At 32.4% G+C, this 19,945-nt stretch overlaps 1 protein-coding gene across 2 annotated transcripts in view; it reads right to left on the bottom strand.

Moving 5' to 3' along the window:
- Positions 1-19,945, bottom strand: part of LOC130447514 (dnaJ homolog subfamily C member 5-like) — a 77,918-nt gene that overhangs the window by 44,196 nt on the left and 13,777 nt on the right. For both annotated transcript variants that reach the window (XM_056784379.1, XM_056784380.1), the window contains exons 2-3: positions 10,675-10,966; positions 1,781-1,912 (exon numbers count right to left, since the gene is read on the bottom strand). In XM_056784379.1, coding sequence (XP_056640357.1) covers positions 1,781-1,912; positions 10,675-10,966 — 424 coding nt within the window. The remainder of the gene's footprint in view (positions 1-1,780; positions 1,913-10,674; positions 10,967-19,945) is intronic.

The following is a 19,945-nucleotide window of genomic DNA, read 5'->3' as shown; positions in this document are numbered from 1 at the left end:
TATTAAAAGGTATTCTAAAAACTTGAAAACTACACTAAAAACAGAAAAACAAAAACTGTACGATGTACGAGGATGGTCATGAACACCTTTAAAGTACCTAACTTTACCTAGAGATTGCGGCAGATGGTTGGAAAATACCACTGTATTAGAAGGTACACAATCTATACAGCACATGTTTCAAGTTTGAAGACGCCACGTTGTTTAGTATTTGTTTGGCAACTATCAATAGGGAATGTTTTCAGTGAATTTGTAAACATGGGAAAAATTGATCATCCTTATGTAATACAATACATTTATTTGAAAGGCTTTAGCCCAACCAATGAAAGCTGAACTAGATTCTACTCTGGGTGAGACTGCTCCTTCGTTATTAATAGTAAAATATTGGGTAGCAGAGTTTAAACGAGACCGTACGATCTGTGAAGACCAGCATCGCAGTGTTCGACCAAATGAAGTGATACCTCCAGAAATATTGAAGAAACTAGTCGACTGAAAGTGCGCGAGCTGGCAGATGTAGTAGGCATTTCAAAAAGTGCAGTACTTCGCATATTAACTGATAATAAGGACATGAAATAGCTGTGCGCAAGATGGGTGCCGAATTTATTCACAATGGAACAAAAACAGCGTTGTGAAGATGTTTCCATCGAGTGTTTGGCAATGTATAACAGAAATAAAGCGGAATTTTTGTGCCCTTTCATAACGTGGGTCCATCATTTCACATCCGAAACAAAAGAACAATCTAAACAATGGACCGAAAAGAGAGAACCGGCTTCACAGGATCATGGCGTCGATTTTTTGGAATCCGCGGATAATTTTCAATGACTATCTTGAAAAAGGGAGGACTGTCAACGACGAGTATTATGCGAACTTATTGCAACGTTTGAGAAAAAAAAAATTAAGCACAAACGGCTGCATTTGGCAAAGAAGAGGGTGTTGTTTTGTCAAGACAATGCACCAGCTCACACATGAGTTATTACAATGGCTAAAATTAATAAATTAAAGTTTGAATTGCTATCTCATGCAAACTATTCGCCATATTTAGCCCCCTCGGATTATGTTCCCAGACTTGAAAAAATGTATACCAGCACTAATAGGTGGTTTGTGGTTAAAACCATAGAATACGATGGGCTATATTTAGAATATTAAGACTTTCTTTTTGTATGTGAACATTGGAAACCGACATTATTTATGAGACACTCTTTAATATATATAACTGTATATATATAGTAAAATAGCAGCTTTATCAGTGACTAATCCTACGTTTTCAGAACATGATGATGAAAATGGGATCTACATTAACTCATATAGCAGAACAGTAACAATCTAATATGTGAGAGAGCAATTATCTATAAACCTCATAAAATTCACTATTGTAAATCATTCGAGATCTTAAGTAATTTTAGTGATAACGTATATCGTTTATTAAACAAATAATAACATTCGGTTAAAAATTATTACACCAAATGCCTTTATTTGTAGAAGTTACAAAATATACTTACATTGATTACAATTCATACACTAATCGCAATGAGAAATACAAGATTAGAATCTAAGATTATATTCAAAACATTTTTCAGTATTATTGAATTGCATAAATAATGAAATACTGGAATCTTCAAAATGAAATTCGTCGAATAAAAGTTATACTGAGAAATAATGTGAGAAGAAAATTTTGTAAGCAGAATGAACAAATTAGATTGTTTCTTTCAGTTACGTACACCTAATACAAATTGTAATATTGTGAGAAATGGTATCAAATTAAAATTAAAAAAAAATAACTCACGTTCAATGTGTGATAATCGCCTGTGTCTTCAGGTGGTCTAGGTTTGCACTTTCCGCAACAGAAATTGCAACAGCAGCATAAACAACAACAACAATAACAGCCTGTTATGAATCCGCAGAAGAAGAAAAGTGCCTGAAACAAAACAAAAATGATACACAGTGGTCATAGGACAAATTTTAACTGTTGAAATATTGAGCTGAAAATATTATGATTCACCTTAAATTCCTGACATAACTTCTTTATTAATTGCTTAATTTACTTAGGTACTTAGCATTACAAACTCGCCTGCTGATATAGACGGTGAAGCCGGTCCTGTTCTTATTACGTAATAGTACCTAAAGTTTGACGAATGCTCCGGGTATATTTCGTAAAAAATCTATTTAGATTGTTTTTATATGGAGTTATGAAGTTTAGATACTTCTACCATATGTTGAGTCTCTCAGGGAGGATATCATGTGGATACTAAAAAGTGTAAACTCTCCTTCTTTATTAATTTGCAGGGAGATTTGTGAAATTGACCATGAATTTAAATTGGCTCTACTGTTTACAGAACTCAATTTTTTCACGACGCAGTACACTACTAACAAACATTCGACTGGTATTAGCTAACTTTAGAAATTCCAGTATCCCTTAATACAGTATGGTAGGCGTTTTTATAGAGACTTCTTAGAAGGCCTTTTTTAATATGTTTACGACACGTTAGAGATTTCTAGGTATTAATGAAAGGTGAGATAGAGTTTCTACCAGCCGAGCAGAACAGAATCAGTAAATTGTAAATCGGAAGAGTGAAAAGTGAACCAAACGATGTATTTAATAGAATTGTGCGTTAATAATTAGATAAGTGTTTAGTACTAAGTGTAAATGAATAGTTTTAGGAGGCGTTTAACTATTACATAACGTAATTTGGGGTGAGGGGTGTCTCGTAAAACGTTACGATTCGTTACACATGGGACAGGGAGAGTTTGAACAACACTGATTTTTAATAAAAAAATAATAAAATCTTCTAAATTGTCAACCCTCTTTGTTAATGTTTTTCGAGAATTCCTCGATTGTATTGTCCGTCACTTTTATTTTGTTCTTCCAAGTTGGCAACTCTTTTAGTTTCTGTCTTACGGCAATCCCTCGACTGTATCGTACGTCAGTATTCGTTAGTGTTTTGCTGCAAGTGATTTAACAATTCCGGAACTCCCTTCGTTTGCTCTTTGGATGCCAATGATAAAAGATTCTGAGTGGCGGACAAATCCGATAGAGAAACAAAAATACCAATCGAATTGATGTTTTGAAAACTATTTTAACCAGGTAAAAATAATTATTCAAACAAAATAATTATCATAGTAATTATTATAACGAATACTATTTGATTTATGGCTCTTTTATATTATTTTTTTGTTAAGATTACGTTTTTATTTTGACGTCTTATATTTGACTTGAGTTTTCGTTTCTAATTGCATCGCCAAAGGTTAAAATTAATGTTATTTTATTTTTAGAGTTTATTAATAAAAGAATAAGCTAAAATAGGAGAATGCATGAAGAGAACAATGATGAAGTTTGAACCCATTTTAACATATTTTAAACTTATGCAAATGTTTATTACATCATATATGATTTTTTTTATTATTGAATAAAAACATGAAAAATTAGAATAAATAATATATGTATTATTGTAATTGCTATTTTAACAACTTTCATGTGCTTTGCGAAGCATTATAGTGACTTTTAGGTAAAAATTGTCTCTTGAGTATTATGTAACATTTGGGGAGGGAGAGAGGGATACAGAAAAACATTACGGCACGTTACTCTATACTTAAACGACCCGACATCTACGATATCCTTATTTTTTTTCTATTGTTGTGTTCTTTTCAACTCAAGGTTCCTTTTCCTGCTCTCTAACGAACATAATTGAAACTAGTTCAAGGTAGATGCCTGAGTACAGCTGTTGTCGTTGACATTAGAGCCAGTGACACTGATATATTAATAATTATGCACGCTAATATGAAAAAATTAAAAAATCCTCCTTTCCATATTTGGATTCTTATCGGAGCAGGTAATAATGAAAGATTCATTGACAACAGTAAAATATAGGAAGAACTGAGTGAATTATTAATAAAAATCTTGAGTCTAGACTTCTCGCAGGCAAAACCACTACGATATTGCTGCACAATGCTTGTAATTAGTGCATAAACATGCGTACAATGGCAATTTGATAGAAAGACACTTCGATGAAAAAATATGTTAGTGTAAATAATGAAAAAATATTTTATTTTTCAACATTTTCTTAGTACAGTCAATGTTCTAAAAAATAATGTTTTATAAATTCCGAAAAATTACGGGTTTGTCTATGTCGTCACTCCATTATTTTTCAAAATTTCTTTTTTTTAAGTTGGGCATCAAAAATTATCAGGTAAACCGCTGAATACAATATAGTTTTCCCTTTTTGATAATAATCAATAAATATTACACACTTGGAATCCCATTCAAATGTCAATTTTAAGTGCAGAACACTCCTCACAATCATTCCATAAGACTACTAAAAATCTCTAGTAAGAGTACTATCAAGGTAATATTTACGTTACATTTCCTCGGTGTCTTTAATTGCGAAAAATAATATTTGATTGGAACTAAAAATTCTTTGTTCTTCATATTTGCATAATAATAAAAATAGTAATAAAACTCTCTGCAACACTTTTGCAGAATTTTGACAAATGAAAACAGCGAAAGCTAATATATTCACAGTAGGAAAATAGTTGTCAACCTCTGGAAAGTAATTCTTCCGTCAAACCGCCCTCGTAAATGATGCAAATGACAAAATGCAAAATGTGCTATAGCCCGCTTTCTATCTTCACAATCCCAACGTTACACAGGCTTATCGTTGTCTAGACTTCTGTATAATCTGTTCTGTCTGTCGTCAAAAATTAGAGTACTTTTATTCATCTTTATTGTTCCAAACAAAATGTTCACGAGAGAAATGCAATCCTTTTCTTCTATGCTCTCTGGCCATTAAAGTGGCTTTCTAGGTGTAGATGATTCAGTTCTAACGATCCTAATAATTGTTTTGTAGAAAAATATTGATTCAACTGCTAGAAAATATTTTGACCGAAAACAATCTTATGATAAAACCTGGACATATTTTTAATATGGATGAGACTGGCCTACAAATAATTACTAATTGTGAATAAAGAGACATCACGGTGCATATCAGAGAAGTCAGCATATGTCAATAGCGACATATTTTTCAATGGCTTGAAGATAAATTTGTTCGCAGAAAACCGTTAGAGAAATATTATTATTGGTCTGAGAGCCAGTGGGCGGCAGACAGAAGAAATTTCAGGAAAGCATAAAATGTCTTCGGTGAGTCGGTTGTACTTACCATTCATGAAATGAGAGTTAGCTAAGCGCGGTCGCGGTGGTTCTACTCAGGGCAACAGGTGTGAAAAGTTTATGAACTAAAAATATATTTTATTAAAGCTGCCATTTGAATATGGTGAAATATACTATTAAAGCTATCTAAAATCGAAACAGCAGACCATTGTCGCGGTTCTAGAGTGGTGGCAGACATTTTGGAAAATTAAAAAAAAATTTCCAAACATATTTTAGGAAACTTGAATTTTATATACGAGGGAGTACCCAAAAATAACCGGAATTATTTTTCAATTCCTATATATTTACAAAACAACCTTATCCCCTTCAAAATACACTCCATTACAAGTAATACATTTGTCCCAGCTGTGCTTTCACTATTCGAAACATTGTTTGAACTCATCTTTAGAGATGGCTGCAAGCTCCTGTTTAGTTCTTTTCTTGATGTCTTCAATGTTTTCAAATCGCTGTTCTTTCATGCTCCTTATCATGCGTGGAAACAAGATAAAGTCGCACGGAGCCAGGTAAGGCGAGTAAGGTGCGTGGGGCAGCAGAACCATGTTATTTTTAACCAAAAACTGGCTAACAGTGATGGCTGAGTGTGCAGGTGCATTGTCATGGTGGAAGAACCAGTCACCTATTTGCTGAACCGAGCTCCAAGTTAATTCCACTGATTTCAGACAGTTGATCAATTGTCTGTCGACGGTCTGTGCGCACAAGCTCTCGAATTCTTTCCACATTTTCATCGATTCAGGCAGTTGATGGACGTCCAGAGCGAGGTTTGTCATCAATCGACATGTCGCCATTTTTAAATCGAGAAAACCCCTTATACCCCTTGAGTAGATACCATGCATTTATCGGATAGAATTTAATCCTACCTTTTTTAACAAAGGAAAGAAGAGACCTTTCAACTTATTAAAAAATGTGTGGAATTTTAAAAGGCTTCTGCAGATCTTTGTTATCTGAATTCAAAAGAGGAAGATTTACAAGACTTCGATATCATCCAAAAGTTTACTTGGCAAATGTATGGTACGAAAAAATCAGTCGACGTGGATGATGGAAGATTTCAGCTTTTTGCCAGTAGCTATAAAGCTACTGATGTTAATTGATGAAGATAATTTCACGATAAAGGTGAAAAGTTTCGATGCAACAGTTTTTGAGAGCTCATGTTTCGAGTATTTGAAAAAATTATTCTCAAAAACAACCAACAACGTTGTGTCCACTTGATTATGGTTGAATGGTGGAAGAAAACTCCTACATGTTTAATTGGTTTGAGGGAGATCAACTGCCATGTTTAGTCAAAGACTTGATTGAGAATTCTCAAAGTATCTATATATTTAAAAAATTGTCTCTATTTGCTTACTTTAGTTTTATTTCACAGAAACTGAAGAAGTAGATGATGAAATTCATTATCACGAAGAAGATAATTCTGAAGATAATACTGAAGTATGAACAGTAAATAGAAATAAAAATATGAATTTTCCATGTTTTGATAATATTTAAAACTAATTTCTTTTATAATTAATATTTCGTAATTTCATTTTTTAAATTCATATTTGGGTTCAAGAGTTGAAAAATAAAAATAATTATTCATTTATATTTCCATAATATCATTATTATCCTCTAAAATTGATTCGTAATGACCCATCTTCCCAAAATTCACTCAAAGACAGTAACTACGTTCACTCATTTAAATAATTGATATTATTTCTTTCATTGATAATAGTTCATGAATTAGTTACCTGATTTGATAGTGTAATAAGTGGTTCCATATATTTTTATACTCGTGGGGAAAATATTTTACTGTCTCCCAGGCCGAAGAAACCGACGCACGTATCGGCCTTCATTCAATAATATTAACCTATGATACTTCAAAGAATAACATATATAAATTTAAAGGTTTCTAAAATATGTTTAATTTTTTTTTAAATCAAAAAAATTTCTGCCGTCACTCTATAACCGCAATAATTGTCTACCGTTTCTATTTTAGATATATAATTTATAGTATATATAGTAGTATATAGTATATTTTAACATATCCAAACGGCAGCTTTTCTAAAATATATTTTTAGTTTATGAAATTTTAAGACTTGTCGCACCTGAATGTAACGGGGGCACCGCGACCGCGCTTAGCTAACTCCCATTTCATGGTTGGTTTCCTAAAATATGTTTGGTCTGTCTCCCACTAGCTCTTAGACTATATTGCTTGATGGCCGTACTTAATATTGTACATAGTAACGTGGTGGTGCTAGAGTACTGTTTTGAACACATCATATTGTCTTGCTTCTAAATTCATACCACATAATTTTTCAACCTCCAGGTGTTTACACAGAGCGTTAAAACTAAACTAATACTCAGCTTATGCTTTATACATTAGAAATAACTCAAGACGAAGACTCACTAGATTACAATTTGGAAAATTAACTAGGATGCCACTGGAAATAATACATTCTCAGCATTGAAGGTTACTGGACGTATGCTATGCAGTTAAAAATGAACAATATCCCTGATGGTGGTTCTCAAAGAACCCCCAAAGCTTTAGCAGATGATAATCAACAACCTTGTTGTTGTTGGCAGGTGAAACTACAAAACAAAAACAAAATGAACTACTTACGTCTACAGAAAAGAAAGAAACTACTTCTATGGAATGTATCCCTGGAAAAATAAAGGATATCATGTCGCCTCTTCTAGTTGTTTCTGTTGACTTCGATTCATTTCGATGAAAGAGCAAAAAGTTGCCTGAAATATTAACCAGCAAAGCGGCAAAAAAAATCAAATAAATGAAAGTACATCAATAAATAGAAACCAGTTTTGGAGAAATCAAAAGTAAACGAAAGAGAACCTAATAAAACTTCGAGCGAGGATTGGTCGAAGGTAACGAATCTTCCACTAGTTGTATTCCTAAACCACAAAAATCTGACGACCGGGTTAAATGATTTCAAGATTCCTGCTCTAAGTTTGTTAACATTTATCACTAATGTGATTTTTTTATATGCAAAACAATAATGGCGAAGATACCTCTTATTTTCTAGTTTTGTATCCACTTTTGTCACTCAACACATGTTCTTAACACAATTAGGTTTATTCTTGCAAATAAACGGCAATTTTAATTCGATACATAATAATATTAAAATGAAATTTCAAATGTTGGGCTATCTACCCTATTTCTTAATAAATTTTAATATTCTTACTTGTGATTGCCAATTGAATCGAATTGTTTTATAATAGAATATCCATAATAAAGGATTACAATTGCTCGGCATGCACGAACACATTATACTAAATATTTCATTATATGTTAAAGGTCATTGATACAATAATATTACATATCGGACAAATATATTTTTGAATTTAGTTTAATTTATCAAATATTTTTAAAATAAAAAGTAGATTGCGCACAATTTTTACCACTAAGTTGGTTGCATTTTATAAGCTTGATGCTAGAATATCTCTTTATACCTGCAATAATTCGAAAACGAGAGTTGATACTTAAGTTTTGAGATATAGCAACACTGACGTGAATATATCAAATCTGGCATTGCCATGGGTCATCCGTCGTACAGTCCTTGTTTGGTATCCAATGACTGCTTCTTATTTGCGCAGATCAAAATAAATTGCGAAGTCAACGTTTTTCTATACCTAAAGAAGCGGTTGATGTGTTCAAATCACATGTTTTGGATATCGAAATGGACAAAATGCTTCGACAATTGGTTTAAGCGCATGCAAAAGTATATTGATCTTAATGGAGAATATTTTGAGAAACAAAAAAGCCATATCTAATTATAAATATTTGTGTTTATGTGATGATTTTTATTTGTTTTGATGTACACTAATTCAAAAAAATTATTATTTTGATTGAGTCACATCCAATTTTTTTTGCGACATCTATATATTTTTTTCAGCCCTCATTTATGTGCTCTTGTTTGAATTACTCAATTTTGAGGGCTGTATAACGATTGCCTTAAGTGTTTTAATGACTCGGACAATTTTTGTTATGTATGTGGAGAATTAACTTTACATCTCAGCATCGAAGATTTACGCTACTAATTGAAAAAGCGATAAATTCTAAGTTCCACATATATATTGTGTAATGTATGTGACACTTCTTTTAAGTTGGGCTAAACAAGAATCTAGAGATTTGCATTTTGGTATACCAATGATTTTGACGGAACCACAAGGTCATGTAAGTGATTGTTGTTTTTGTTTGATTCAAACAAAAAGCCAGTTCTGTTTCTAATCCAATATTTGTTTTTAGTAAACCCGATAAGGTATGACCAAGAAAGTGACCCAAGTTATGATCCGTCAACTTCAAAAGAACCGCAATTATTGATACAAAATTATTTAAACGATCAAATGAATGTAATTAACTTTCTCCTAGTAGGAAAATTTTTTATTTCCCACATCGTGACCATGAAATGAAACCTTATATTTCTAAAGCAGATGATTTAGTCTATTGTAGTAACATTCCTGTAGTGATGAATTTATTGAAGTCACTTGCGATTGTTCATTACCTCCTCAAAAACTAGCTTGAAAGCTATACAATGGAAACAAATGTCATTGAGTGCCGGTTCTGATATGAAAGAAACTAACGAGAGCATGAAGCACCTTTTTGAAAAAATTAAATACAGAAAATGTTTGGAAAACCTCAGACAAAGTCATTGCTCATTTGCTTGGGGTACACATAATATTGCTGTTTGATTTGCGAATGGGACAGCAGAGACAAAGAAAGTCACTACACAAAGAAAGTATGGCCCAAGTGTGGATCAATAGGACAATAGAACAGTAGGACAAAAGAATGTTGAAAATTATCCTTTACCGAACCCTGACTTTTATCACCGGTCTGATCAAAAAGTTATGCCTAAAGATGGCATTTTTATACCTGAAAGATAAATTTCCTAAACTCAGCAAGGCAAAAATTAAAAAGGGTATATTTATTGGTCTACAAATACAGGGCTAATGAAGGGATGATGAATGATCTGAAAATTTTCAAGTTAACCATAAAGCGGAAGATTACAAAGACTTAATCAATAAGCTTATAATTTCATAAAAGCTTTGTGAGGTAATATGTCTTTAGACATACATTTCTTCTCCGAGGATTTGGGTGCTGGAGTGACGAACAAGGCGAAATATTTTATCAGTACATTTCCTTAATAGAAAAGCGCTATCAAATGTTACTGATTTTTGTAGTTTTCATAAAAATATCTGTCTTGATGTCACAAAGAAACGTGATACATAATTTTTTTTTCATTAATATATTATTGTTTGGTGGCCATAGTACATTCAAAATTGGTATAAGTTTTCGTGTGACATAAAAAAGTTTAAATTTTGTTGATCAGTGTATTTTTACGTTGACACTCTTTCAGTGGAACATCGTATCTTTACGAATTTTATCTCTTTTGTCCAACCTTTTCAATTTATGAACTGGACTAAAGTGACGAGTCGTGTATTCATGTATTTGAGCCAAAAACAAAAAGTCAATCAGTATTTTGGATGATTTTTTAAAAATATTAATAAAAAAATGTTGGTAGATTACTTACCTTACACCACGTAGAAGTTACAACAAAATAGGCATTGACGTTTTCTTCTCCGAACTGCTCGGCGATATAGAGACCCAATGAACCGTAATTATCATAAATATTTCGTTTAGTAGCGTCGTTGAGTATAGAATGGGCCCTATTTACTTCTTTAAATTTTTCCGCGGCTTCCGGATTATTGGGATTTTTATCTGGATGATATTTAAGTGCTAAACGTCGGTAAGTTTTCTTTATTTCTTCGTTTGTTGCTGTTTTTGGTAATGCTAACACCTCATATAACGAATCGCCTTGAGTGCTGAAACCAAACAAATTTTAATTAAATCACAGATTGGAAAACACAACTTTGAATAAAGTGCAAAGTTACTTTTCAATTAAAGTTTTATGAGAAATTCCAATTTAACTGTTGAAACATTTCCAGTATTATGTAATCTAGGATACACAATTTGATTTTATACTCTGTTGAAAAATAAAGAAAGCAATTTAATAAATTCCAATAATATTCACACTGAACAACCTACAACAAATCTACACCAACATTCTTGATAGGGTATTTGACAAGTTTTGAAACAGTTGTTTAAATAATATATACTAATTTTCATTCATTTTCATGCAAAATAATTATAATAATTTTTTATATTATCATCACATTCAAACTAAAGTTTTCAAATTCCCGGTTTAAGCTTCCCGCTAAGACACTCACTACCAATACGGAGGTACAGTGATGTCAGTATATAGTAAACAATGAACACAATTCTAGAGTGTTTGTTAATTTTGGGTTATAAAATGTCTTTTAAACTTTAAAACTAGTGTATAGTTCCACATTGTACTAATCATTGATAGAAAACACGTAAAAACTATTCAATCACGTGCCTATATAATAAATATCGAAATAAATTGGTTACAACTTGTTCGAAGAGAGACTTTTTGACTAAAATTTCAATTTATATTTGTGAATATGTAAGTATAAATTGTTATATTCATTTTACTAACTTCATAATAAATATTTTGTGTCCAAAATTTGTAACAAATTATTGTAATTATTACTGAGGAGAAAATTATTATCACTATTATGGAAGCGTGTGGTAATTTTAGGTCTTTTTTAATAGAAATCCAGTTCCAAATAACAGGTAAAAATCAAGATAAATCATCACGAAAAATATAGGTATCAAACGGTAAAGAAAAATGTATTATTTTTATATTTGTTTTATATAAATGAATTATTAATTCATTTTGTATTGTTACAGTTGCTCAATAATATGTAAACCTATATAGAGCACTAAGTAGTGAGTTCAGTATTCAGTATAAAAATAAAACCAAGAGTTTTGGTTACAAAATATGAATATGAACCAGTCAGAAGAAAGCGCACTGCTACCAGTAAAATAACTAAACCTCTATTTATCTATTAAAAGACAAAAATGGAGCTTACTAAAAGAAATTGAAAACAACTGCAAGCAAAAGAAGCTGTTGCTTCGCTACAAGAACCAATAATTGCATCTGTGACTGATTCTCTAAATACAAGTAAGTGCGTTACAAGGACTTTTCGGAAACTATAACCCTTGTTCAAGTAGATCACCTATCGGCTGATTGGGACATAGACTGTGTCAGATTATGTGACAAAATGACAAAATTATGAATTTTTTTATTAAAATTATCATGGTTTTAACAAATAATGAAAAAAGTGGTTGTTTTAGGAACTTTTGAGACCTCTAGCAATAAATACAAAACAACACAAATTTTTTGCCGACAAATACCAGATTAAATGATCTGACTCGCGTTTCGATAATCAATCTATCGTCTTCAGAGACCGAAAATAAAGAGTGTAATTATTACTGGTGTGTTCAGTATTTATATCGTCAACTCAAAAATTCCAACTTGGATGCAATGCAAGAGTTGTATGAAAAGTTTTCTATTGAAAATGTCAGCACTTATCAATATAAGTTGGGAAAAACATTTGCGCATTCTTTAGCACATTATCACTAAAAATGCAGTTATTTTAGAAGCTTAGTTTTTGTTTGACAATAATGGGTCGTTATAAAGATTTTTCTTCAAATAAAAAAATGAGTAACGAGCTGTCATTGAATCTTGGTTTTTAAATGGTAATATGCCTACACAAATGAAAGAGGAGATAGACACTATGTGTGGAGGCTCCACACCACCATTTATGATCGTAAAATTTCTGCAGCTGAATTCAAACGAGGCTATATCAGCTTGTCTAACGACGAACATTCGAGACGGGGAAAAACTGCGACAACTAGCAACAACAACGATAGTCAGATTAAGGTTAGAGAGATAGAAGATTCTATCGGCATATAAAAAAAAGTATCTGCTTTACACCGACTAAGAATTATGCATACGTAAGGTATAGATGAACATGGTAAGAAGTGATAGGCGTGTCACAAAACGAATATTACCAGTGATGGTAGGGACCGGCGTTGGAGCATTGTGATCAATTGCCCACAACAGATTGGGTAATCAGGTACGAACGCTTTGGGTTCGAAAGAAATATCATGATAACACTACTTTTCTGGAGCGTATTCCCAGGTAACAAGAGCAATGGAAGCATAAATACACGCCCCTTAAAAAATGCCAGCTGTCCCCTCAGTTGGTGTTTTTCAACGCCTTTTTCAACGTCCTTGTGAAATACTCCGTGGCTTACGTAAGTGGGCTGCTTACGGAAGGAGTAATCTGCTTCACGATATCGCACGCCCACATATCTCGGGGTCACACAAAGTGTACTAGCTACGTTTAAGTGAGAGCAGCATGAGTAACGTTGCAAACCGTTCGGATAAAGCCGGACATAGGTACGGTTTTGATTGCGTGTTCGGCCAAAATAAAAGGTGTCCGGCTTGTCCGGCTTTTTACATTTCGCAAACGAGAGTGGCCGAGCGCAGGCGTCTTCAGTTTTTGTATTTGGCGATAATAATTTTGGTAAGTATTGTTTGTAGTATGCTATTAATGCTACTTCAAAAGGTCTTATACATTTTATAATGTAATTTTATTTCAAATTATGACCAATATATTGATAATTTCAACCAACTTTTCGAAGAAAATAATAGTTCCCTGAGTTCTAGATAGTAAAATAGTTATTTGAGTTGTTAAAACCAAATGCGCATTATCTGAGTGAATTTTGACAATTTCTAGTAGAAGTATTCTTTAAATAAAAATTATGAATGAAAAATTCAAAACGTAGGTTTCAAACATACCGTGCGACTGCGAGTGATATGAATACAAACAAATAAAACAGTAGTTTTCTTAATTTTCAGATCTCAAAATGCCAAAAAGAGTTTGTATTTTTCCAGAAGAATAAAAAATAAAATATAAAATGTATAAGCTAACAGCAGAACCATCGGAGGTGAAGTGTGAGCTTTGCGACCAGTTAATATCAATTGCCAGTAAGGGAAAATATGACCTAGAAGAAAAACATTTAAATACCGAAAAACACCGTGAAAATATTAGTACCTCTGTGTGTTCGTCAAAAATAGAGAATTTTGTAACAGTAAGATGGGGACTAAAAAGGGAAGTGCAAGCAGTAGAGGCTACTTTAGTTTTCACACGGCACAATCAGTCATTTGATTCATTAGACTGTACAATACCACTTCAAAAGTGCCTTTATGCTGATTCAAACATTGCGAAAGAAGTAACCTGTACGAGAACAAAGGCAGAAGCAATTTTGAAAAATGTTCTTGCGCTATACATTTTAAAAATTATATTGGAGGATTTGATATAAAATACATAAGCGCTTCCACTGACGCAAGCAATCATGGCGCTATTAAGTTATTACAACTGTTGATTCATTATTTTGACTAACAAAAAGAAGGAATTTTCTTGATAGATATTCAATCACAACAAAATGAGACATCCGAAACGATATCTAATTACGTCTACTAATAACTACGTGACAAAAACCTCTCAGACAAACAAGTGGCATTTTCGGCTAATTAATAATAAAGTACCTACCTAAGACTAATTTGGCTTTCTACCCAAACTGGCTGGTCTGTCCGGCAATAGATTTGGCGACATGGAACCCTTAACCATGAGTATCTGTCCTACAGCTAGAACAAATGTCCCAGTAATTTTCATCTGTTTTGATTGCTGAATAACATTTCAACCCAGACGACGAACTAAAGGACACACTAAAGAACTAGCTCTTTTCACAGTGCCAGAAATTCTGGCAAACGGGAATTCTTCGCCTCGTTAAACAATAGATAGACATATGCAGGCTTGTGGTGATTACTTTTGAATAAAGAATTCAATTATAGCTACGATGCCATTGTGTACCTTCTAATTTCAACACCCCTCGTACGATCGTGCCTCCTTCTTATTCTCTTTATGCCCTTCGAGCATCAGAATACAAGAACATTGTCAAACTTCCATTGCTTGAACTTGAACCTCTTCTTCCCTAGGACTCATTATGACCTTTCGAGTATTGGGTTTTTGTTTTTATTCTCCTTTCATCCATTTTATCCAGTCTTTCTGATCTTTTGCTGCTTCATTAATCTACTGTATTGTTTTCACCTCCTGAGCTTCTTGTAACCAAGTTTTCATGGGTCTTCCTTTCCTTCTTTTCTTGTATCTCTTTGCTTCTGTCACTTTTCTTATTAGGCTTGGTGGTGTTCTTCTCTTTATGTGTCCGTACCTGTTTAAACACCTTTCAACTATTTTGTTTCCTGTTGATTCCTATTGATCCTCGTTTTCGCTACTATTTTCCTCAGTTCCTTCATGTCCGCGGATACTATATTGTATCTTTTTATTCATTACCCAAGTTTTACCGTACATTAACGTGGGTACACTTAGCGAGTTGTATACTTTTGTTTTTATGTCTTCTCCTATTCCTTTTTTTTTCATTTTTGATTTTTAATCATTCTTTTACATTTCATGATATTTACTTATCCATATATCTATTCCTACCATTTTCTTAAATGTATCTGCTATGACTACTATATCGACTGCATATATAATCCGTCTAATTTTACTGATTCTAGGTTTCTGTAGCCAATCATTGTTTCCAGTTTATAGTTCTTATTTTTCATAGTTTTTGCCAACCTACCCATGACAAGTATAAACAGAAGAGGATTAAGATTTATCTCCTTGTTTTACTCCCATCTCCATCCTAAACTCTGTCGATCTTCTTCCGTCTATTTGAACTTTTCCTCCCAAGTTTTCATATATTATTTTTGTTATCTCTGTGTTATTTTCATAAGGATTCCTATTTTCATGATGCCCATACCATTTTTTTATATATTGTGTCAAATGCAGCTTGCAAATCGATGAATGTAATATGTAAATCTTGTCCCTGTTCTATTTTCCTCTATATTAAGTTCTCTAATATGTATATGTTATCTATCGTTTGATTCCCTTTTCTACATGAACCCTACTCCTCCTCTATTTTTTCATTAATGTATTTCCTTATCTTTGTCTCGATGATTCTCGTATATGTTTGCTCTATAGTTTTCGCACAATAGGTCATCTTTTTTATGTAGTGGTATCAAATGATTTTCTTCCCAGTCTCTGCGTATTTTATTTGTATTTCATATATTGAATTAAAATTGTTAAACATCAATCCCTTTCCTGTTTGAATGCGACAATAATACTGAAATAACTATGGAATATGTAGACCAAGGCAATACATATTTTTATAAATGAGAAAAAATGTACAATTTCATATTTTATATTAACTGATTAGACTATCAAATTTGGAAATTCTTCTATTGTCATTACGAATAAAAAAAGGAATAAATTGATTATACGATCCTGTTAATGTTTACTTTTCTATTTTCAATTTACAGCTTCCAGATATTTTTGTTCATTTTCAGATAGTAAGTTAACACGTAATATCCTGGAATGAACTATACATCTTGAAATTTTAATTTGGGTAGACTGAATAAGAGATTAGCAAGTGCTCTCATTTTTCTCTTCAAGTGTCGACGGTGCGGTGTGTACATAATGAATGTCGTGATCTCCGGCTTAGTAAAAAAGCTCGGAATATATTTGAAAAATTTAGGTTGCTCTAGAAAATGAATATTCGACAAACCTTTCAGAAACAAACAAAAAGTTGCATGAAAGTAATATAAGTATAAAAATTCAAAAATATTGTGTTTAGTAGAATATACAGAGGGTGAAGGAGTTAAGTTATAAAACAAAATTCACTTTTTAGACTTAAGCGGAAAAAACTGGAAACTACGAATACTTAGTATGAGCCAAAATGATGTAAGTACTTCATATAAAATTTTCCAATACAGAACACACCCGAGTGAAGTAAAATAGCTAATAAGCTCGCCAAAGCAGAGACAGACAAGCCCTTTATGGAACCCGAATCCTATGGTAACAGCATTGGAAAAGAAGGTAGATAGGTCTAAAAATAATTAATTGGACAACCTACAGGGGCCGAGACAGGCAAAAACCTTCCTGAGAGGCTATAACCAGAGAAGATCTGCTGAATGTATCAACGTAAGTAAAAAAACCTACAAATACTAACAAGAGTACTATGGGATAATGTCGCATCAATTTATGCCTGGAGATGCTACTAGACTTAACAGATAATGAGTCGTCCCGATTTTGTTGTACGGAGAACGAAGCCTCTATCCACATCTCTCGAAATGTGAGACACTACGGAACTCCAGAGCACTAAACTCGGGAGCCTATAGAATAGAAGACATAGATCTCTAGCAGCTACAGCCATTCCACATTCTGGACTTTCTAAAAAAAATGGCAGCCTATATTTGGTTAATTTACTGACAATGACAAGGAATACTTGGATCAGAACAAATCAGCTCATCGAAAATCAAATAAAATATCGCATCTGATTAGAATGAAGAATAGATATTCATCAGAACTTGAGTAGTGCCGATCTCCCCGGAAGCTAGCAATTCGCTATTTTATTAGCACACCATTTTCATGAGTATATTCTACGAAGAGTTAAAGTAATGTATTGATGAAATATATCGAAGATTCACCTACTGTGATAGAAATGAATAACTCAGCAATAGTCGATACTGAAAATATTAACAACTTATTAATTGGAAATTTGATGAAAAAGTTTTCAAAATTGTTGGTATAGTATATAAAGTGACCAAAGGATTAATTATTAATCATTTAGTTAAATAACTGTCATACTTGTCAATAATTAATAAACACTTAATTTAAATGTTACAATAGAAGATGGATTGGATTCTCAAGAGTGTTTAGAAGCCAGAAGGCTTTATGGTGAACATTTTAAAACAGAGCATTGCTAGACAGACGAATGTTGGAATGTATTGATTTGAGGTTACGAGAAACAGGTATGGATAGATAAAAGTAGCTTAGCATTTTGTACAAAACAGAATATGGATTTTTTCAAAGTTTTGTTAAAAAAAAGAGACGAAGATCCAGCAGGAAGTGTGGTAACTGAACAAGAGTTATTCAAATAGTTAATAATGAATCAAGTGAACGAAAATTATCAAGAAAGCATTACTTCTCAAATTCTGTTATATAATATAATATAACAGAGGTTTCTGCGACCAAGCAGACGATACCTATATTTCTAGCTTTTTTTACGTAGATAGTCATTAATTCTAATAATATGAATTTATAGGATGCTTAGAATCCACATGGTATCATCCAAACAATGAACAACATAGATTTATGGTAAATGTTTGGGCAGAAATAGTTGGCAAACATATGATAGGGCCACACTTTATTGACGGTATTTTGACTTCGCAATAATATTTGTATTTTTTTTGCAAAACGAGTTCTAGAGCCTATTTGATGATGTGCAACCAGAATTTATGGTACATGCATAATGATAGTTTCCTAATTCTATCAGAATAATCTAAATATTTTCTAAATTTTTCATAAATGTACTTGAGCTGAAGTACAAGTTTTCGAGCTTTGATTGGTTTTTTATAATCATAAGCTCTATATAATAATAACAATCCTAACGCCAATTTTAAATGCATCTTTCTACTATTCAAATGAGAGTTCTACATCTTTCAAAAGTGCAAGAGATTCAAGTGTCTACATTACATAAAAATATTAGAATCCTTTCAACTTGGAACTATTGAGAATAATCAAATGCTTTGACATAAAACTTCACGCATAGTACTACTTTGAGAACATTCAAACGAAAAACCTATTAACTTCATCTCTTACTAGAATATAGAATTATTGACAGCCAGTTATTACCTATGTTAAGTTATTGATGACTTCAAAGAATTGTAATTTTTCATAATTATAAATATAGGTTAAATTACATAATTAATTTTAACTACCATGTTTTTATTAATATTGGATGTAAGTTTTTCAGTATTTATGTTCTTCACATTTTTTTTTTTAAATAAAAGAAAAATCATTTTTTTAGAAACATGGATATACTTTGATAACCTTAATACAAGGTGATTGATTAGTGTGATAAAGTTCAGTGCCTCCTTTATCCACAGAGAGATCAATTTGAAAATTTGAGGGATTATAGCCATCATTAGTATCCATATTTTAAAATTATTTACATTCTTATAGAATGCGTATGGCTGCCATAGCTTAATATTAAGGTAGGGGGGAGTCGCGTTTCTCGTGTACCGCTTGAGCAATAAAATCGTTATTTGGGTAATAAATTAGCAATTAAATAGTAAAAAATTATAGTACCAGTCCGGGCGCTCCCCCCTAAAAAAGCTGCCGCAATTTAATATACGTCTTGGCTATAACTTTTTAAATACCCCGTAGTAGACATTACCACCCTATATTATTATAATTGGAAAGTAGAGCTGATTCCAAATATACAATAAAAACATTTTATAATGACGAATTTTCAAATTTATATCTCAAAGGACAAAGAAGGCACTGAACTTTATCACACTAATGAATCAGTCCGTATAGTGTATTCATAAAATGAATTAACTTGCTAACCTCTGTTAGGTTTCCATACAAAAATGTCGAATAAAAGTTTTCAAATGATCTACCATAAGTCAATTCAAAGTATCCAGTTGCACCTATTTCACTTATAGAGAAAAAAATTCCTGCAGTAACATAAAGCCGAATAGTATCTTCTAGTATAATGAACCTATCTAAATTCCAAAATGGCCAGAAAAAGCTGTAGCACATAAAGTTTTTTGTGGCATTAAAAAAAACACATACAGAACAGTTTATAACAGGAACCACTAAGGTTAATTCCAAATCTGCTTTCTATTCAACACTTAACCCCCATAATAAACTCCAGCTCATTCCATACGTACTTTTCTTCCAAAAATACTCATAAAAACAAAGCAATTTAATATATTGATTCAAGTAACTTTCAAATAATGTG

Source organism: Diorhabda sublineata, chromosome 8 (assembly GCF_026230105.1).
Source record: "Diorhabda sublineata isolate icDioSubl1.1 chromosome 8, icDioSubl1.1, whole genome shotgun sequence".
In the NCBI taxonomy this organism is placed as follows: Eukaryota; Metazoa; Arthropoda; class Insecta; order Coleoptera; family Chrysomelidae; genus Diorhabda; species Diorhabda sublineata.
Note: the sequence above shows the minus strand (reverse complement) of the source record. Positions and strands in the feature narration are given on the sequence as shown.